The sequence below is a fragment of the Emiliania huxleyi genome (assembly GCF_000372725.1).
Source record: "Emiliania huxleyi CCMP1516 chromosome Unknown EMIHUscaffold_131, whole genome shotgun sequence".
NCBI lineage: Eukaryota > Haptophyta > Isochrysidales > Noelaerhabdaceae > Emiliania > Emiliania huxleyi.
Window position 1 is genome coordinate 169,095 of NW_005201277.1, and position 20,225 is coordinate 189,319.

The following is a 20,225-nucleotide window of genomic DNA, read 5'->3' on the forward strand; positions in this document are numbered from 1 at the left end:
CAGGTCGTCAGAACGCAAGTACTCCTCGGTCCGCAGCTTCACCCACTCCTCCCGCCACTTCTCCATGCAATCGTCCGGAGGCGGCCCAACGCAGTCTCGCAGCGAGCGCAAGTAGCCAGTGCGGCTGGTCGGGTTGCCCGGCGGAGTGAGCTCCGCCACTCGCGTGCGCGCTGCGAGGAGCGAACTCCCCGCCGCAAGCACCTGCTCGCGCGCTTCGCAGAGCTGCACGTCGGAGAGGTACTTCCCCAGAGGCCAAGTCAGCTTGGGCCGTGGCGCCGTGCCCTCGGGCGGCGGCGGCGGCGTGTTGGCGAAATAGAGCCGCGCCGAAGGGCGGAAGAGGCCGGGGCGGGTGAGCAGGACGGAGAGGCGGAGCAGGCCGGCCGCGCCGATCGACCAGAGGCGTTCTGGGAACTCTGCCCAGAACCGGTGCTTGCCCCACTTCTCGACGGCCCTGTCCCAGCCGGCGCCCTTCTGCTTCAGCAGCTCGTCGAGCGTCTTGTCCACCAGCGGCGTGAGCTCCTCCACCGAGATCCACCGCTCCGAGAAGCCGAGCTGAGCGATGTCCGCAAAGCCGGATATGGCCAGCACCCCGCCGCGTATCGGCACGTGGGCACGCAAGTGCGGCCAGCTGGCGTCGACCACGCGCTCGAGGCTCTGCCGCGACCGCTCGAGCGACGGCCACTCTCCGGCTGCTGCTGCCGCGTCCGCCTTGAAAGCGTCCTGCACCTCGCCCACGCTGAGCGGCATAGAGACGGGAGACACCCCGCCCTCGGCGGTTGACATGCCGCGGATGCCCACCTGCACCGACGAGCCGCCGCCGGCGAGCAGCTGCACGCCGCCGTCATGCCCCGCGTCCTCAAAGGCCGCATGGAAGAGCGCCTTCGCCGCCGTCCACTCCCACCGCACCTCGTCGAGGCCCTCGACGACGCGGAAGGTGACATTCGGGTGCTCGCATCGGCAGAAGCGCGCGAACTGGTCAACCTTGCGCGCGCCCTCGTCGCTGTCCCGAATCTTGCGCACGCCGCCGGTGGCGCCGATGAAGATGCCCCGCTCCAGGTCGGCGTCGAAGTCGGCGAGCGTATCAGAGAGCAGCTTGAAGAAGAGTTCAAAGGTCTCATCGCCGCCGTCGTTGATGGCGTCGCCCAGTGTCATGAAGCTCTTGTCGTCGCGCCGCAGCTTGGCGCTGTGGAGGATCACCGGCATGCCGTCTGGTCCCTGGTCGTACGCGAAAACCTCGGTGTGCCGCGAGCCGGCGTCGACCACAAAGGCCCTCGGCATCGAGACGCGCGCGGCGAACTTGACGGGAGCGACGCGTCGTGGAGAGGGACGCTCGAAGGAGCGGTGCTTGGAGAGGGAGACCTTGCCGTGGAGGTCTGGCGACGCGTCAGGGACGCTCACGCTTGCGAGAGAGCCGTCGCGGCTTTTGCCATCGAAGGTGACCGATTTGCGCGGCGACGGCGACCTTGGGCCCACCGACGGCTGATGTTTGGAGCTACAGGCACCTCCGAAGCAGCCACCAAAGCAGCCACCGCGCCCGATATCGACCACCTCGACAGGGCTGTCGTGCTTATTTGCACCCGCTCGCTGCGTCGAGTGGTTCACGGCTGGCTCTGCCTGCTGCTCTGTACCTGCATCGGCCTCCTTCCTCTTCCGGAAGAGCTCTGCTCCCGGAAGTATCTCGTGCGCACTTGCCATCAGGCGGTCCTGCTCATCGACAGTCTCTCCCTTCAACCGCAGCGTCAACTCAACCAGTTGCGCGACGCGCTCATCGGAGTGGACGCCAAGCGGCAGCTTGAGTGCAATGTCGCCCGCGTACACTGTCTTGATGCTGGTGCTGGAGCTGAGATCGGCGGCAAGGAGCATGCTGTCCTCCTGGCTAAGGCTCTGGTCGGGCAAGTCAACCTCCCCGGACCGAAACCCGCAGAGCGTTTGCAGAGTCTGGTGCTGCTTGAAGACAGCCACGAGCTGCTGAGCCACCACGAGGGGAATGCTGTTGCCGAGGAGGTTGACCGTGATCAGCGAGCGGCTGGCTGCGAGGCCCTTGGCAATCGCAAGCACGCCAGTGGCGTCGACCAGTTTTAGTTTGGTCACGACAACGTCCTTCCTTGCAACCTCAACCTTCATCGACCGGCCGTCGAGGTCGTTGCCGTTGAGCTCGGTGGCCGCGTCCGCGGCGTGGGCGGAGGCGAACTGGAGGTAGCCGGAGCCCTCGATATTGCCAGAGTCCGCGTGCGTGAGCCACTCGATCTTCGTGATCTCGCCGCACTTGGCAAAAACCTCCTTGATCTGCTCATCGGTGACCGACCACGGGAGGTTGCCCAGGAAGACGCGGCCGCTGACTACTTTTTTCTCAGTGAAGTCCTTCGCCTCAAACACAATCAAATTGCGGTCCTGGTAGACCACCTCGGCCCCGACCTCCTTCGACTCACCCGAGAACAGCATGCCGATGCCCTTGCACAGCTGCTCTGCGCCAGCCGCCACGGCCGCAAGCGCCGCTTCGCGCGTGGCGAAGCGAACGATCGCAGGAGCTATGTGCAGCTCGCAAGTCTCGATCCGCCCAAAGCTGCCAAGCGTCGCGAGGATCGCCTGCTCTTCGATGCCTCTCTTCAAGTCGAAGAGGCAGACGGAGCGCTCACCCTTAGTTGCGTCGACGTAGTCGGTCACCTGGCAAATGCCACTGGAGGAGAGGTCGAGGGTGGTCAGCGTCTGGCTGAGCTTCAGAACGCCGGCGAGCAGGGTTGCAGCCGCCGGGCCAATCGGGTTGGACTTGACGACGAGGGACTGAGCACCCGCAGGCAAATCAAAGGCATCGCACTTGAGGGCTCCCAGCTTGCTCGCGCTGCTGCTGAGGAGCGACGCGCCAATGTTTCGCATGCCCGAATCGGTGATCGAGTTGGAGCTCACGTCGAGGTAGGACAAAGTAGAGTTCACGGCGAGAGCCCTGGCGAATGCGGCGGCGCCGTTGGGGCCAAGCTCATTGCCGCTGAGGTCGAGAGTGGCCAGCATCTTGTTGCACTTGAGCGCCTCGGCGAGAGCAGCGGCGCCCTCGTCGGCGAGCTCGTTGCCGCCGAGGCGTAGGTTAAGCAGCGAACGGTTGAAACGAAGATCGGCGGCGATGAGGATGCCGTCGGCCGGTCTGAGCTCCGACCCTGAGAGATCGGCCTCCGACTGGCCGGGCTGAAACCCGCAGAGCGTTTGCAGAGTCTGGTGCTGCTCGAAGAGGACGGTAAGCTTCTCGGCCGCCGCAGTGCCGATTTTATTCTCAAGCAGATTGACGCCGGCCGCCACATTGCCTTTCAATAGCAACGCGATCACCATGCCCGAGGCGACGCCAAAGCCCCTGTTAGAGAGGTCGAGAATCTCCGCGAGGGTCGGCGCGTCATTGCGGAGCTGCAACAGGTTGAAGTTCGAATCGTCGAGCTTCAAGTCTGTCAGACTCGTCTTAGTCTTGATCGCGAGCGCCTCGCAGATGGCAGCGGCACCGTTAGGACCGATGTCTATGTAGCGCAAGTCGAGGCTGGTCAAGGTGCAGTTGCTCGCCAGCGCCTTGGCGATTGCAACGACACCGGAGTCGCTGATGTCGTTCTCGGAGAGGGTCAGAGTGGCCAACGTCTCATTGGCGGCGAGGGCCTTGGCGATCGAAGTGGCCCCCTCTGTGCTGATCTTGTTGTTGCGGAGGTCAATCACCTCCAGCGACGTGTTGACCTCGAGGGCGTTTGCTATCGCTGAAGCGCCGCGGTCTCCCAGTTCGTTTCCGGAGAGGGACAGGCTGGTCAGGGTCGGGTTGTCCTCAAGCAACGACGCGATCACGATGCCGGAGGCGACGCCGAGGCCCTTGCGGGAAAGGTCGAGGGACGTCACCGGCTCAATGCCACGTAGCTGCGACAGATTGAGCTTGAACCCGTCGAGGCTCAACTCGGATAGCACCGTGTTGATCTTGAGCACCGCGAGCGACTTCAGCGCGCCAGCAATCCGTTCGCCCTCGCGCGGGCCTAGCCGAGCATCTTCTACATCCAACGTCGCCAGCCGTGAAGCTGAGGCAAAGAGCAGCGCCGCTAGCCCGGAGCCGCGTCCCTTGGCCTTCGCGCCCAAGTTTAGCTCCTCCGACTCCAACAAGCGCGGCTCCGCCTCGCACAACGCCTTGAGCTGCTGCGGCCAGTCCTCAACGCAACTCGACGCAAGCACCGCGCTGTCAATCGCGCCGCCGAGCGCGGCATCGTCGTTGTAGAACGTGGCCTCGCGTGACGAAACTGAGTCTAGCCAGGCCTGGAGGAAGCGCGCAACGTCCTCGCGCGTCGTGCCCGTCGACTGAAAGAAGCCGTCCCACCCCTGCTCCACGCTCGTCTGGTTGGTCATCTTGTTGGTCAGCCCAAGCTGAAGCTGCTCGCTCATGTCCTGCACCACCTTACGCCGCTTCGACACGACCTGGTCCAGCGTGAGCGCGAGGAGGTTAAGACTGAGCCGCGCGTCGACGACGAGGGTGCCGCCCTCCACGCGCGTGCCGAGCGCCTCGATGCCGGTGAGCGGCGGCAGCAGCACCTCCTTCTCGTGCGGGTACTGTGACAGCCACGCGATGTCTGCGCCGCGGTCGACCATGCCCATCTGCATCTCGAAGATGGTCGAAGCGGCGCCCTGCGCGTACTGCATAGCCTGCGACTCGGTGGTGGTCGTTGAGGCGAAGGCGAACTCGACGCCGCCGCACGTGCCGAAAGAATTCGGCTCCCAGAAGGACGGCGGGAGCTTGGCGGACGAGAATCCGCGGTACACCTTGGTCGCCTTGGTGAGCTTGCTCAGCTTGATCACGCACGAGTTGATGCCGTGGATGGTCGTCGGGAAGTCGTTGTCGCCGTTGAGATCCTTTTGCTTCTGCTCGAGGCGAGGGTTGCCGCTCTTGGCGCGGAGCACCGCGTTGTAGAGCTCGTAGCATGGCCCCGTGTACAGCCGGCCGGCGACGACCTCCTCCTCGACGAGGGCCGTGTGGCCGTGCGTCTTGAGCTCCTCGTTCTTGGTCTGCATCATCTCGAGCAGCTCCTCGTACGGCACGGGCTTGCGGCACAGCGACGGGCGCTCCTCGCGAAAGCCCTCGCGCTCCGCATAGACGCGAGCCGAGTTGGGCTCCGCGACAAACTCCCACTCGCCGGCCGGCGTGGTGGTCATGCCGTTGGAGGAGGTGAAGGCGACGTGCGACCGGTCGCGCAAGCAGTGCTCCTCCTGCATTCCCTTGAGCAGCGACTTGTTGACCATGCGCGGCGGCCCGATGAGTCCCTCGAGGCCTGCACGCGCACAAGGGCGGGTGGAGCGAGACGAGAGGTACAGGGCACAAGCACATGAGCGCTGCACCTCCGTAGAAGAGATCGACGTTGCCGTAGCTCATCTCAAAGGAAGCCTCCTGCTTGAACTTGTCGTTGAGCTCCGCGCCCGTCGCCGCCTTCTGGCCGCGCAGCTCCTCGAGGGCCTTCCAGATGGGCGTCGCCAGCCCGCCCAACTGCGCTGCCTGCAGCATGCCGTCGAGCCTCTCGCGCGACAGCGAGCACAGGTATGCAAAGGGGTCGTCGCCGGACGGGTCCTGCAGCGCCTCGCCGACGATGTCAAGGAGGTTGAGGGAGCGCAGCCAGCCGAGCACGCTCCAACCCGAGTCGTGCGCCGCACCGCTTCCCTCGAGCCACTCAAAGAGCTCGAGCCGCCGTGCCGCCCGCTCGATGAGACTGCGGTGGCCTCCGTACAGCTCACGCCACGCCTGCGACGCCCTGCCTTGCTCGTCCACGTGCAGCCACTTGACCGCCTGCGCATCGTCGCCCGAGGCGAGACGCAGCTTGTTTCCGAGCTCCTTTGAGCAATGGAAGTGGACGGCAGTCGTCTCGGTCCAGGCGTTGTCGGTGTTTCGCGGGTCGTCGGTGTAGCCGCGGTAGACTTGGCGGCCGCCGGCGAAGAGCTCCTTCATCTGCTTCTCGAAGAGCTCCTTCGCCTCGCCCTCGAGGTTGCCCGCCTCCTCCTTAAACTCGCGCTTGACCGCATCTGAGAGCGACTCCCCCTCGTCCACCATGCCGCCTGGCAGCGCCCACTGCTTGGTGTCGCACCGCTGGATCACAATCACCTGCAGCCGCCCGGCGTCGTCGTACCGTGTGACGATTGGGTCGGCGGCGTGGTTTGGCCCCCACTTGCCGAGCAGCCCGCGGCCGCACAGGCCGGTGCGCCCCATCGGGTTGAGCGGTCGGTCGCCGTCGAAGAGCAGCGCCTTGCCCACCGCCTCAGTCTGTCCATCAAAGGCATACGTCTTGCGGTCGGCCAGCTTGGCGCGGCTGACACGAGGCGGGTCGGCCCACCTGTCGCCGGTGTGCAGCTCGCGGCTATTGGCGAATACGGCATCGTCGGTCCACTCAGTCGGCGAGTAGCCAGCGAAAGGCACCTCCCACCGCACCTCGCCGTCCTCCACCGCCTGCCGCTGCGGGTAGGAGCTGTTCTCCTGGCTTCGCGACTTGACGTGCGGTGACTGCGTTGCGTCGAGCTCTGGTGCTCGCTGCGAATAGGCCTCGGGCGGTGCATCGGCGCGGAGCACAGGAGCCGAAGCGGTGCCAGCCCCGAGCGGATGCGGCGCCGGCTTCGACACGATCTCCTCGGCTCTCTCGCTGCTCTGAAGGCCCTTAGCGTTCGCACTTGAAATGTGTGATGCACTGACTTCGGACTCTATCGCCGCACTCCGCTGTGGCCTAGCTAACTTCGACCCGGAGGAGCCCATGAGAGCGGCGTGAGGAGCCCAAGGAACGCCCGCGACGTCTCATGTTATTGCGGTCGACCAGCCTGCAATTTTTCTTACTTTTTGGACGACCCAGAAGGGGAATCTCGGGTGATCTCGGGTAATATCGAACTCGTGTATTCGGGTTGCCTGCCCCGACACATCATTAGTGATCTCGGGTAGTCTCGGGTAATCGCGGGTTATCTCGGGTTATCTCGGGTAACCTCGGGTCATGTCGGGTCATCTCGGGTCATATTGGATCTCGCGTAGTCGGTACACACACACTCACATACACACACACGTTTGTACCGCGTCCTGTGCCCCCGAGTTCATTTAATAAATTAAACACACACACACACTCACATACACACACACACACACACACACACACACACACACACACACACACACACACGCAAAACAAACAACGCCCACAACCCCGACTTCGCCCTCGACGAGGGAGGTGCGTCCAAGTACCCCACCATCGCCGCAGCCATCGCCACCTACGAGTACGCCCTCTCGGACTGGAAGGAGGTGTGCGAGAAGCGCGCCGCCCGCGACAAAACCAAGTACCACACCGTCCGCGGCGGCTACCTGACTGAGTTCTACCCCAAGAGCGTCCCGCTCCCCGAGCCCGAGTCCCTTCCAGCTACCGACGCGATTCTCAATGGCACTTGCAAATCCACGTACCCGCGGCCGCGGGCGCTCGCTGCCATCAAGAATCACAAGGACTGGTTCGCGCACCAGGAGCTCGTCAAGGCGCGGGACGTGCACGTCAAGAACAACCCGTCCCTCGGAGACAGCGCCGTCAACAACCGCGAAGCCTCGCGCTTCGTCTCCGCCTCAACGCCTTTCGCCGGCAAAGCCCTCGATGTCCGTGTCGACGGCACGTACGCCACCGCCCTCTCCTCCGACGCCCTCCAGGACGAGCTCCAGCGGAAGCTCGGCCTTTGGCTCTCCGTGGCGCTTCCCACCCTTCGGGTCGCGCTCGAGCGGGGCATGCCAGTCGATTTCTTTGGCGACTACCTTTACAACAAGGCCCACCACCGGCGGCCCCACGACGGCGTCCTCGCCGCCTGGGCGGACGCGATGCGCGCCCCGGCCAACGCGCCGGTCGTGCACGGTGACAAGGAGAAACCAGAGCTCACCCGGCAGTACAACGAGGGGTACAAGGTCGACCTCGCGGAACCCCACGCTGGCCCGGGAGGATGCGATGAGGTGAACGGCTCTTCTGTGTGCCGGCACAGAGCTCCGTGCAAGCCTTCCAGCGTGATAGGAACGAGTGTATCGCTTTGACGGATCGACCGTGCTTGTTATCCACATCGATGTGACGCACACAGTGACACTTCAGACGACACACATTCTCCCACCCGCCGGGACGCAAAACGCTCTCGACGAGAGCCACAAGAAGGCGGCCACACAGCAAGCCGCTCGGTCGATCACGTTGCTCGCTCGATGCCGGCGAGCGCATGGCGCACGCCTTGGACGGTGGCGAAGCCAAAAACACCGGCAGTGGCCGTCCGCTGGCGTGAGCGGCGGCGGTCGAGACCTCACCCTTCGCGCCGACGACCCAACCTCACGCGGAACAACCCAACCCTTGCACAACCCTACCCAACACGAAACAACCCAACACAAAGCACGATTCTCAAGTTGCGCCCTCATGGTCTAAACTGGTTCGCTTGGTACCCTCATAATGTGGTCGCTCGCTGGTCCTCTCGGCTCGGCCACGCGTCGGACCAGCTCACACGAGCTCCAGACAGCCACCGGTCGCCACTGCACCAGTACCATACCCCGCAAAAAGTTGGAACCCTGCCCGCATACAACACACACACACACGTGTATATATGCTTCTTGCGGCGCTTCTCGCGTGCCGCGCCTTCACCGCGGCGCTGTCGCCCGCGCGTGCGCCGCTGCTACTCTCGTCGCCGCGTGTTGCGGCGGCGGCCGTGTCGGGTGGCCGCACACTTGCGCCTCGCCTGACGGGCGCAGCTGTGGCCCGCGGCGAGGATGTCGCCGGGAGCCGTCCCCAGATTGTCGCGGAGGAGGACGTCCTCGCCTACGTCGACTCGGTCCTCGCCGCCGACGCCGCCATCAACCACCCGCTCATCCCTGACAAGGTCGAGCGGCGGATGTACGGATTGGTCGTGCGGGTGGTGCTGCGCTCGCTCTCGATCGGGCTAGGCGCGCTGGACGAGAGCGTGCTGCTCGGCCGCGTGCTGCGCGTCCGCCTCGAGCCGAGTGAGCAGAGCCGGTGCCGGTGGCCTCTCCTCTCCACGCCTCTCTCCTCACACAAAAGCACAGCCGCACAAAAGCACAAAAACACACAACCCCGGGCCCAAGATCGCACATGCACAGACAGTCGAGAAGGGAGAGACAGCGTCGACAGCCAGAAGGCAGCACTGGGTCCCAGGAAGGCGAATGCGAAGCCGGCAGTCCGACCTCAGAGAAGAGTTCTCAAATGACACGCCTCCCTCACAGCACACCGGCACGACGAGGGCGCGGACTGGCGCGGACTGGCACACACACCGGTACACCACGAGAGCCGCCTAAGCGACTCCGTTGAGAACGGCAAGGCACTTTGCACACTGCCGCTCCCCCCGCACGCTAGCTCGTTCACCGTCTGCCCCGCCTCCCTTGCCCAGGCCGGTCCGCGACCCCGACCTCGCGCTCGGCAGCTCTGTGCTCGAGGCGAGAGCGAAGTCATGATTGGACGCCATAAACCGGCTATCTTGATGAATGAGGTAGAGAAGTAACTGCGCGCGACGCCGCTATGCTCGAGGCGGTGGCGGCGCAGGCGGCGGCGCGGCAGCCCGTGCTGGACAAGGTGCTCGACCGCGTCCTCGACACTTCCGAGACACTTCCTCGACACTTCCGAGACACTTCCGAGACACTTCCGAGACACTTCCGAGACACTTCCGAGTGCTCAACAAGGTGCTGGACCGCGTCCTCTACGCCAACGTCGTGCGTTTCGCGCTGCGGCTGCTCTCGGACATGCTCCTCTCCACCTCGGTGAGTCTGCTGGGAAGTGTCTCGGAAGTGTCTCGGAAGTGTCTTCTAGGACATGCTCCTCTCCACCTCGGTGAGTCTGCTGGGCCTCACATTGAGGCTGACTGTCCTAGAAGCCGAATGGCGCATTCCTGTCTCCACAACCCGCGCTGAGCCGACACGTGTTCAGCTGTACTCGGCCTGTCTTGCGCTGTAGTTGGTACGCACCCCTCGTACCCACGCGGAGCTCTGAACGCGCTGCACAAGGCCGTACTCCCGCCCTGATGTGTCGGCGTACTCTCAGCGCAGGCTGAGCGTGGAGGGTTCCCTCGACGAGTCGGCCGTGCGTTCTCCGGCAAGCGAGCCGCCCGCGGCGTGGGATGAGGCGAGGGGACGCCTCCGAGACACACCCGAGACACCCCCGAGGCACTTCGGAGACACACTTCAAGGACACTCCCGAGACACTTCCGAGACACTTCCGAGAGACGCCTCCGAGACACTCCCGAGGCACCCCTTGCGTCACTCCCGAGACGCGCCCGAGACGTCGCGACGCTGCCCCATCGTTCCAAGGACGAGGTGGAGAAGACCTTCGGCCCGCTCGTCGACGAGCTGCTACGAGACGACCGGATCAACCTGCGTCTCGTCGCCGACGGCCTCGAGCGCTCCACGTACTTGGGCGTCGTGCGCGCGCTGCTTGGGGTGGGGGCCGCCGTCGCGGGACAGGCGAGGGTGGACGCGTTCGGCCTCGCCGTGAGCGCGTCGCTGCGATGACGGATGAAGATCCAGGCCGCGTGCTTACTGTGCTCGTCGTGAAAAAATACTATATATTTTGGACGCTAAGTACACGGCGTCAAAAAAGTTGTCACCCTTGTCACCCGAGGTCTGCGGCGGCGTGCGCGTGGTCTCAGGTCCGGGGGCGCGTCTTGGGACTCCCGCTCGTGTGACCCGGGTCCCTGCGGATTGCGAGTCTGCGAGGCGCATGCGGCGGATACAGGTCAGCGCCCCCCCCCCCCCACACCCACCCACCCACCACCACTGCCTCTGCAGGACTCCAGCTGGTGGCACAGGGTGTCAGGCCACGGGGCTTCTTCACCACCCCTGCCCCCCCCCCCTCCCCTCCCACACGCGACACGGTACTTTGCGCCCCCGCCGGCCCGAGACGTGCCAAAAGGTGCCGCGGCTTGGCTCAGTAGACCAGCCTAGAAGCTGGAAGTGAGCGGGATGCCGCGCTCCTTGCACACGGCCACCAGCTCTGGCTGCTTCTCATTGTCCACGACCAGCTCCTGCACGCGAGGGGAGGTGCGATGGGCATTGGGCGGGGGAGGGGCGTGTGGCGAGGGGGGGCGTCTCGCGCCTTCAAGCTCGGGGCGGCCCCCTCCTTGAGGGCGGCGGCCAGCGCCTTGCAGCCCTCGTCGCCAATCTTGTTTTGGAAGAGAGCGAGCTCCTCGAGCCGCGGCGCTGCCCCCTCCTTGAGGGCGGCGGCCAGCGCCTTGCAGCCCTCATCGCCAATCTCGTTCTGCAAGAGATACAGCTTCTCGAGCCGCGGCGCTGCCCCGCTCGCGAGGACCTCCGCCAGCTGCGCCGCTTCCGCGTCGCCCCAGCCGAGTTCGATGTAGAACAGCTCGGTCGCCTTGCCAAACTGCTCCTCGAAGGCGCCCTCGTACAGCCCCTTCACCAGCGGCTTGTCGTCCTTGCCGTTGGTGAAGCTCTTCTTCTCCAGCTCCGCCGCGAACGCAGACGGCAGCAGCGGGGGGCGCCGGCCGCCGCTCTTGACGCAGTCGTCTCGGAGGCTGTCGTAGTCGTACTCCACGCCGGCGCGCATCTTGCCGAGGTCGAGCGAGAGGGTCCAGTTCTTGGTCAGGCTCGCCCAGCTGTTCTCGACGAAGCACCAGCCGCGGTCAAAGTACTTGGCCACGTTGGTGCCCTCGGCCTGGTCCTCCGCCTTGTGGCCGTCTGGGAAGGAGGTCAGCCGCAGCACGGTCGTTTTAGGGTGGGAGTAGAGCGTGCCGAGGCAGCCCAGCCCCTGCTTGAAGAGCGCGTTCTCCTCCTCGGTGCGCATGACGTCGTTGGCCGGGTCGGGGTGCTGGTGCAGCGAGCCGAAGTCCCAAAAGACGCCGAGCCGCGATATGTACGGATCGCTGAGCAGAGCCTTGAGCGCCCTTGCGACGCGGGACAGGTTGGCTCCGATCGGGTCGGGGTGGTCCTTGGTCAGCCATGGGTAGGAGAGCGCGGCGATGGGAAGGTGAGCCCCGTGATACTCAAGGTAGGCGAACGCCTCGACGAGGTCGGCGAGGGAGAGAAAGGCCTCTTTGGGCAGCGCCTGGCGATGGGTGAGGACGCCGCCCGCCTCGGCGTGGACGATGATCCAGTGCGCGTCAAGGAGGGCGACGGCGCCGCTCGCGAGGACCGGCTCCAGGTCGCCGCCGCCGAGCCTGCGCCACAGCTCCAGCTTCTTCTCGTACCGCTCCAGCTTCTCCTCGAAGGTCCTCGGACGCACCCACGAGTCGTAGGTCCGGCCCGGCTTGCTTTTTCCGCAGCCCATGGCTGAACCGATTTGCTTTGCAAAAAAGCGCGCCGCCCCAGGGTTCGGACTTTCTGCGGGGTATGGTATGGTTGCCCATACCCCCCCGCATGTTGACAGACCTGCTCGGGTATGGTATGGCTAGTCTTGGGCGGTCAGGACCATACCCTCCCACCCCTTTGGGCCGTGATGGTACCATACCATACCCCGGAAAAAGTTGGAACCCAGGATAGGGTCCCCTGCACGAGCGGGATCTTTAGGGGAACGGTGGAGGTGAGAGAGGCAGAGAGAGCCCTCTGAGCGGAACGGAACTGTCTCTGGACGACGGCAGTGGAGCAAGTGAGAGCGAATGAAGTGTGGTACAGGGCCGCCGGAATGCGGAAAGGGCCGGGGCAGGCAGGGGGCGGTCGGCGGGGGCGCACGCAGCGGCACACAACATGCACATGCACATGCACATGCACATGCACATGCGCACTGTTCATGTCTCACATGAGCAGTCGGAGCGCCGTGAGGCCGAGGCCGGTGAGGGCCGCCATTGTGCCGACCGAGTAGCGCAGCAGGTCTCCCTTCTCCTGCTCGAGAGGAGGGGACAGGTTGGTGGGGGAGCCTTGCACTTTGAATGCCGCGCCAGCTCCTGCCTACCTGGGTGTGGAGATGCAAGGGCTAGCCTGGCCTTGCCCTTGTGTGTGTGTGCGTGTGTGTGGAGAAACCTACCTCCCTGCCCTACCTCTCCTAGGGTGAGGGAGGGAGAGAGAGCGAGTTAGCATCCCAAGCCCCTTGGGCCCATACCTTGGATACCTTCGCCCCGCTCAGCCGCCAGGCGTCGGCGAGGGGTGTCGCGTCTTCTCAACGAGACGCTCACTCCTCCTCCTCTCTCCCTACTCCACTACTACTCTCACTCCTCCTCCTCTCTCACTCCTCCACTACTACTCTCCCTACTCCACTACTACTCTCACTCCTCCTCCTCTCTCACTCCTCCACTACTACTCTCCCTCCTCCTCCTCTCCTGCTCGATCTTGGAGCGGATCGCGCTGGCCTCGCGGTCGATCCTGAAGGAGCACGGGGGCCGTCCCTCAGCCGCGCGGGCCTTGGGACGGAGCCGCTGCGCGCTCGCCCTCGGATTGCTCCTGGCAAACGCCTCCGTCGTGCGCTCGTGCGTCTTTGCGTGCTCCTCTCGCATACGCCCCTTCACGGCAAGGGCGTGGAACGAGTGGGGCAGCCTCGGGCGCGTCTCGGGCGCGTCTCGGGCGCGTCTCGGGCGCGTCTCGGGAGTGACGCAAGGGGTGCCTCGGGAGTGTCTCGGAGGCGTCTCTCGGAAGTGCCTCGGAAGTGTCTCGGAAACGTCCCTCACCTGGAACAAGTTGAGGTCGAGCCGGCTCGCAGCCTGCGTCCGCTCGATCTCGTACCGCGTGTCGGTCCGCTCCTGTTCACAGCCGCAGCTGTGAAGAGACGCCGTTCACACCAGGTGCCGCGTACCGCGCGTGTCGGTCCGCTCCTTGTCTCGCTCGTGCCTGAGAGGAACAGCGGCGGCGTCACGGAACCCCGACAACCCTTCGTTGCTACGTCCGTCCCGCCGCGCCGCAGTCTGCGCCGCCCAGGCGAATCTCGGGGAATCTCGGGCCATCTCGGGGAATCTCGGGCCATCCCGTCCAATCTCGGCCAATCTCGTCTCATCTCGATCTCGCGCCGCAGCTCCAGCCGCAACTTCTCGAGGTCATTGCGCAGTCGCTCCTATATGGCTCATGGCGCCGCGGCTCGCGCAACGAAGCCACCCGGCGCAGCCCGCTTCGCTGCCGGAGGTCTCCATCTCCCTCTGAAGCGACGCGTGCTGGCTCTCGAGCGTCACCTGCAGGAAGGCAGTCCCGGGAGCGCTCAGACGAGGTTCGGGCACAGAGAGAAGGAGGTGCGGCCCTCGAGAGGTCCTCGAGCTTTGTGCGCGCGCTCTCGTGCCGCGTCTCCTGCTGCGACGTGATGAAGGTCAGCTCGGACCGTCCCACGTACTTTGCCTACGCGTTCCGAGAGGAGGAGAAAGAAGGCTCACGGACTGCGGCTGACTTGCTGAGACAGACGACAAGATTGCCTTGCCTTGGACCGAGACTCCTGCTCCGCCAGCGACCGCAGCAACAGCCGCGCCAGCACCTCGGCGGTCGGCGGAGGCAGGCCGCCCGCGCGTAGCTCGTGCACCATGCTGAGAGAGTCCAGCGGCGCCGCAGCCTTCCTCTTTGCGCCTTCCGCTTTCGTGCAGAGGCCGGCGGGGCGCAGCGCTTGCGGTAGCCTGCGCTGGTGCACAGCTCGGCGCGCGCATACGGAGGAGGCGGCTGCTCGCCACTTCGGCATCAGTGTTTTGAGCGGGCAGCTTCGGGCACCGATCGGTCCAATGCCAGTCTCCGCGCAGTCGGGCGACGGTCGGCTAGCTCGCGAGTAGAGGCCCCGCCCACCCAGGGTACCCCTCAAAAGACGACGAACTCGAACGTCGCGTTGACCCGCCCGCCGCCGTCGAGCCAAATCAGCACCGCCGCCTCCTCGCCTCGCCAAGCCGCTGCCACAACCTCCTCTGGCACCACCCCGCTGCTCGGCTCGGCCTCCGTGCCTCCCTCGCCGCTCGAAGCAGAGGCCGCGGCACTCGCACCCACCGCCGCGTCTCCGCCGCCTGCCTCGGCCGACGGTGCCTTGCTCCGGCTCGCAGCCACCTCCCCGAGATGCGTCCTGCGTCCTGAAGGCCTCGACGCACTCGGCGTGGCCCTTCTCCTTGGCCCAGTGCAGCGCCGTCTTGCCGAACACGCAGTTGATTGATGGGAAGGCGAAACACAGTCCGACCAACGACTGGGACACCAACGCGGTATGGGTGGACGTGTTGTGCGACGGAGTTTTGTTGTAAAATTCTTTTTTCGCATAACAGGAGCATTTGAGCCCGAAGGACATCCCGCATACCCGACTGACGTACCTGACGGATACCTGGACGGCATGGGCAGGACGGGTGCTAGGACGGGGCTGTGCTCACTGCTCAAGCCTCCAGGGATAAAAAAAAGGGTGGCTGGGCTCGTGGCCCAAGATGTACACAATCGTTGTCAGTACTGTTATGTATATGCACTCTGCCCCCTATGCACCAGCTTCGCATCGTGATATGCATCCTTACCGATCCATAACCCTAGGGCGTATACATTTACGTATTTGCAAAATACGTCGCCCTCTCCCACCCTCGCGCGTCGCGGCGCGTGAATGCACAACACAGATACATAATACATAGGCGAATGGATGCGCATTACGACCGAGTGTCACATAACTCCTATGAATTATGTATTATGCATTTGCATTACGCACTGGGAGTCCACATCGTGTGTTATGTATTATGTATTATTATGTATTATGTATTATGTATTATGTATTATGCACTGCCACTGGAAGTCCACATCGTCTGTTATGTATTATGTATTACGTATTACGTATTACGTATTACGCACTGGGAGTCCACATCGTATGTTATGTATTATGCATTATGTATTATGCATTATGTATGATGTAGACCGGCGAGATGGGGCGCAGCCCCAGCGAGCTCGTTTTTAGAGCGAGCGCAGCGAGCCGATAGAATAGAAAAGGTAGGGTTAGTGTTAACCCGGTCGGTGATAAGCCCGGAAATATATGTGACAAGAAGATCCCCAGCGAGCTCCGCTGTTGCCAGTGCACATACAACCCTAGCCAACTTATGGCAGCCCTAGCGGCAGCGCGAAGTTAGGGTCTGGGCCGGGGGGGGGGGGGGGTTGTTAGGGCTGCATGCTGCGGAGCGGACTCCCCCCCAGCTCTCACACACAACCCGGCGGAGGGTTGCGGCGCTTGAATACATAATACGGATACGTAATACGTAGTACATAGCCCTCTCCGGCGGGCTTTCGGCGCTTGACACATAATACGGATACGTAATGCGTAGTACATAGCCCTCTCCGGCGGGCTTTCGGCGCTTGATGCATAATACGGATACGTAATACGTAGTACATAGCCCTCTCCGGCGGGCTTTCGGCGCTTGATACATAATACGGATACGTAATGCGTAGTACATAGCTCTCTCCGGCGGGCTTTCGGCGCTTGATACATAATGCGGATACGTAATGCGTAGTACATAGCCCTCTCCGGCGGGCTTTCGGTGCTTGATACATAATGCGGATACGTAATGCGTAGTCCATAGCCCTCCCACGTGCAGGCGCCGCTGAGTGATGCATAATACGGATACGTAAGGTAAGGTAAGGTAAGGTAAACTTCTCCACACACACGAGGTGGTGGGGCAAGGGGGGGCAACCCTCGCGTCTCCACGTCTGACGACAGGAGCCCCACGGCATTCAAAGTGCAAGGCCCAGTGCGCGTGGGTGAGCGGTGTGTGTGTGTGTGTGTGTGTGTGTGTGTGTGTGTGTGTGTGTGTGTGTGTGTGTGTGTGTGTGTGTGTCTCACGTCACTGCATCCTCCGCCGGTTCCTCCCGTCGCCTCTTCTTTGTTCGAATGTTTTTCAATCCATCCTTCACGAAGCCCTCCCATGTAGCTAGCGTTCTTGGCGAATGTCTCGAAATGGCCAGCAGGCGCTGTCTGCTCGCGGTCTGTGCGGGCCGCTCGTCCTCCTCGCCCTTCTTTCGTCCTCCCGTCCCACCCCTCCACCATGGCCTTCTCGGCACTTCTTTCTCCATCCGCCTCGCCCTGCCTTTTCGCATCGTGCCGTTCGCCCTCCATTCGGTGACCTCCATGGCTGTCCGCCCCTTTTTGGGTGGCGCTCTCGATACGGTTGCGTCAACCTCGACGTCGCTGTCGCCCTCCCCGTCCCCGCCGGCGTCCGTGCCTCGGTTCGCGTCATCGGTAGCGTCTCCGTTGTTCCCTCGTGCCCCGCCGTCGCCCTCTCTGCTCGGGCCGTTAGCGATTTCGCTCCTCCTGCGTGTCGCCCCTCCGTCCCCTCCCCTTTCTTCGTCGTCATCGTCGCTGTCGCGAAAGCCCTCCGGTCCCTCGATTCCCTCGCCTATCCCCTCCGCTGCGTCGTCCCAGTTTATATCCTCATCCTCTGCGCACGTCGCGTTGGCTTCCTCTTTCCCCCTTTCCTCCCTGCCCCTCTCGCTGTCTGGTGTTAATGGACCCCCTTCCTCTCCCTCGCCACCGTCACCGTCTCCATCCCCGTCGCTACTGCCCTCCATGCCCGCCGCCCTTTGTTTCACACTCGTCTCTGCCATGTCCGCCGTCGCCGCCGTCCTGTCTGCTGCGCTCTGTGCTCCGTGGTACAGTCGCTTATTGTTGCTCAGGATTAGCTCACGCACCAGGACAGCCTCCTGCTCGTTATTTTGGCTTGCCGATATGCATCCAAAGTTCCACGCTAGCTCCTCCTTCGTCACGTCTATCTTTTTGCAGTATCTCGCGAATGCCGTCCGCGCTTGCTGGGGTGTTATTGCGTTCGGATCCGCCCTGGTCCCCGCCCTGTATCCCATCTCCTTGCGGTGGCTCCTGTATGAGTCCCCATATGACCATGTGATTTCTTGGCCTTCGGATACGTAATGTGCATAGCTCATAGCGCCAATGCGACATCGGCAGCGCTGCACTGTTTGCTGAGACATAAAGGCGAAAACATCGTACGTATTGCATAAGACACGCTATGGACTATGCATTCGCGCGACGTCTGACCCTGCCAATGCATAGGCAGGACACACGGGTGCATATAGGGCCGGTACGTATGCATAGCAGTACTGACAACGTCTCGATGTACAAAGAGGGACAGGCACCAATGCGGCCGCCCAAGCTCACAGATAGCCCCCTTGGGTGGCGGCGGCGGGCACGCGCCATATTGCCGCAGGCATCAATGCGGCCGCCCAAGCTCACAGGTGGCCCCCTTGGGTGGCGGCGGCGGGCACGTGCCATTGCCGCACGCCAGGCAGCCGCAGCGATCGACGGCCGCCCACGCTCGCGCGTCCATGTAGTGGATTGCCAGGCTGGTCGCATCGCACCACCGCTGCAGTCCACCGCGGCCGCTGATGTCGTGGAAGCGCTCGTCGTCGAAATGTCGGATGTCGAGCGCCGCTGTCCACAGTCCGGCGGTGGCGTCGGCGGGCCAGATACGACGAAATGGCAGGCGGCTGTGCGCCACCCATTCGGCCACATCACGAGAGTAGACCCACCCGAGGCCCGACGGGTAGGGCAGGAAGAGAAAGAGGCCCTCGGCGAAGCTCGGGCGGAGCGATTTGGGCAGCATGCAGAGCCACAACGACTCGTTGCGCTTCAGCCCGCCCGCACGCAGCCTCTGCACGTCGTCATTACGGCACCCGCGCACGAACCGACCCCAGATGAGGTGCGATGTCGGGATCGGCTCGGCGCGGATCGCGCGGAGCAGCGCGTGCACCCGCACGTACGTGTCGTCGTGGATGCGCATGATATAGCCCGCACGCGGGTGCGCCTCAATCGCCCAGCGGAGCAGTGCGAGCAGCTTGCTGGCCTCGGGGTCCGAACGGCTGCGCGCGGGCACCGCGCCCCCCGGGACAAAGCCGTCGGAGTCGCTACAGTTGGCCACCAGTATGTCGCCGTGACGCCGCATCTCGGCCCTCACGGAGCGGCGCAGGAGCGCGCTTGCGGCGGAAGAGCCGCCACCACCGCTGCCGCCGCCGCCGCCGCCGCCGTGGCCGCCGCCGCCGCCACCACCACCATTGCCACCCATGCCCAGCGCATCTGCACCGAGGACGAACGCGAGCGCAACGCGCTTTGCTAGGTGGTACGACGGGTAGGCGAATGTGAGTGTGTGCAGACCGTGGCGGATCGCGTCGCGGCGCTCCACGTGCGCTGCGCGTCCAAGCACGCCGATGACGAGCTCCACGCGAGATGTCGCGGCGGTGGTGTGGGAGGCAGTGGGCGCAGTGGGCAGGGGCTTGGTGCCGTCGTCGTCGTTAGCGGGTGCAATGCGGCGTGTCGCGGGCCCCGCAGCCCGCAGCGGTGACATGGCCGCGCGACGCATCGGCCACTCCGCCCAAACCCTGCCGCGCAGCGAGCGGTTCGACGCCGCCTCGGCGGCACGGCACGCGACGCGCGGCAACTCGCATGGCGCCATTGCTGCATAGCGGGCATGCTCGACGGCGTGCGGCGCGCCGGCGTCGACTGCGCGACCGCCGGTGTTCCCAGGGAAGCTCCAGGCCGAGCCGTGCAGCAACTTGGCGCCCGAAGTGAGCGAGGCGGCGGACCCATCGTAAAGCGAACCGCACGGCAGCACCAGCTGCGCGCGCTTCGGCAGAAACCGCAGCGCCGACAACTGAATATTCCACGTGCACGGCAGCTTTGCCACCATGGCTGGATGGCGCGCGAACGCCGCATTGAACCAGTCCTGGTCGCCAAACTCGAGGCGCGCGGATGGGCCAGCTGCGCCGAGCGCGCGCCACACCGCGTGGCTACTCACGTTGAGCCAATGCTGGCTGCGCGCGCGGGCGAGGTCCATCAGGACGAGGCCGCCATTGTACGGTGCCGCGGCGTACGGCCTCAACCAATACTGCGGCTTCCACTTGCGCAGACGGATTGCGTCGAGCGCCATGCCGAAGGCGATTGCTGACGAGGCGGCGCGCGCAGTCTCAAAGACGGCCCATAGTTCCGCCACGTCGGCTCGCCACAGAACGTCGGCGTCGACGGCGACAAGCGAGATCACGTCCGCTGGCAGCACGTGCGGCAGCGCCACCTTGACAAGGGTTGAAAAGTCGAGAGCGCTGCGCTGAAGTAGGGCTGAAGCTGAGGCCGGCATCAGCTGCGCCACCGTCTGGAAGACCATTGCGCGCGTGTGAAGCTTGCAGCGCAGCCACGCGCCACCGCATGCGCTCGCGAGAAACTCTGCAAGAGTGGTATCGCTGGCCTCATCCGCCATCACGTGGATTTGAAGAGGCGACGGCCAGCTGTAGTGGTGGAGCAGCGACTTTATCATGACGATTGCCTGCGCGGCGGAGGCGTTGCCGCAGCCAGCGGTCCAAACGTGGAGCGGCGTTCCTCTCGCGTGAT

At 64.1% G+C, this 20,225-nt stretch overlaps 6 protein-coding genes across 6 annotated transcripts; 1 reads left to right on the forward strand and 5 right to left on the reverse strand.

The window, feature by feature from the left end:
- Nucleotides 1–2,106: 2,106 nt before the first annotated feature.
- Nucleotides 2,107–2,328, reverse strand: EMIHUDRAFT_59796 (hypothetical protein; the record flags this gene model as incomplete). Its single annotated transcript, XM_005788876.1, has 1 exon — nucleotides 2,107–2,328. A coding segment is annotated over one exon (222 nt), but the record flags the coding sequence as incomplete, so codon positions are not given.
- Nucleotides 2,329–5,758: 3,430 nt separating this feature from the next.
- On the reverse strand, nucleotides 5,759–6,442 carry EMIHUDRAFT_45054 (hypothetical protein; the record flags this gene model as incomplete). Its single annotated transcript, XM_005788877.1, has 1 exon — nucleotides 5,759–6,442. A coding segment is annotated over one exon (684 nt), but the record flags the coding sequence as incomplete, so codon positions are not given.
- A 2,135-nt stretch (nucleotides 6,443–8,577) lies between these two features.
- EMIHUDRAFT_110167 (hypothetical protein) lies at nucleotides 8,578–10,489 on the forward strand (the record flags this gene model as incomplete). Its single annotated transcript, XM_005788878.1, has 5 exons — nucleotides 8,578–8,971; nucleotides 9,475–9,557; nucleotides 9,665–9,742; nucleotides 9,792–9,812; nucleotides 10,289–10,489. The coding sequence occupies 5 exons, from the start codon at nucleotides 8,578–8,580 to the stop codon at nucleotides 10,487–10,489; spliced, it is 777 nt and encodes a 258-aa protein (XP_005788935.1).
- A 579-nt stretch (nucleotides 10,490–11,068) lies between these two features.
- Nucleotides 11,069–12,175, reverse strand: EMIHUDRAFT_362439 (hypothetical protein; the record flags this gene model as incomplete). The annotated part of the gene is given in 4 exon segments (XM_005788879.1): nucleotides 11,069–11,144; nucleotides 11,166–11,587; nucleotides 11,601–11,959; nucleotides 11,973–12,175. Coding segments are annotated over 2 exon segments (451 nt in total), but the record flags the coding sequence as incomplete, so codon positions are not given.
- Nucleotides 12,176–12,370: 195 nt separating this feature from the next.
- Nucleotides 12,371–14,426, reverse strand: EMIHUDRAFT_455053 (hypothetical protein; the record flags this gene model as incomplete). Its single annotated transcript, XM_005788880.1, has 7 exons — nucleotides 12,371–12,811; nucleotides 13,246–13,288; nucleotides 13,367–13,425; nucleotides 13,591–13,662; nucleotides 13,702–13,750; nucleotides 14,012–14,085; nucleotides 14,295–14,426. The coding sequence occupies 7 exons, from the start codon at nucleotides 14,424–14,426 to the stop codon at nucleotides 12,725–12,727; spliced, it is 516 nt and encodes a 171-aa protein (XP_005788937.1). The 3' UTR covers nucleotides 12,371–12,724.
- A 3,631-nt stretch (nucleotides 14,427–18,057) lies between these two features.
- On the reverse strand, nucleotides 18,058–20,151 carry EMIHUDRAFT_110169 (hypothetical protein; the record flags this gene model as incomplete). Its single annotated transcript, XM_005788881.1, has 1 exon — nucleotides 18,058–20,151. The coding sequence occupies one exon, from the start codon at nucleotides 20,149–20,151 to the stop codon at nucleotides 18,058–18,060; it is 2,094 nt and encodes a 697-aa protein (XP_005788938.1).
- Between the last annotated feature and the right edge of the window lie 74 nt (nucleotides 20,152–20,225).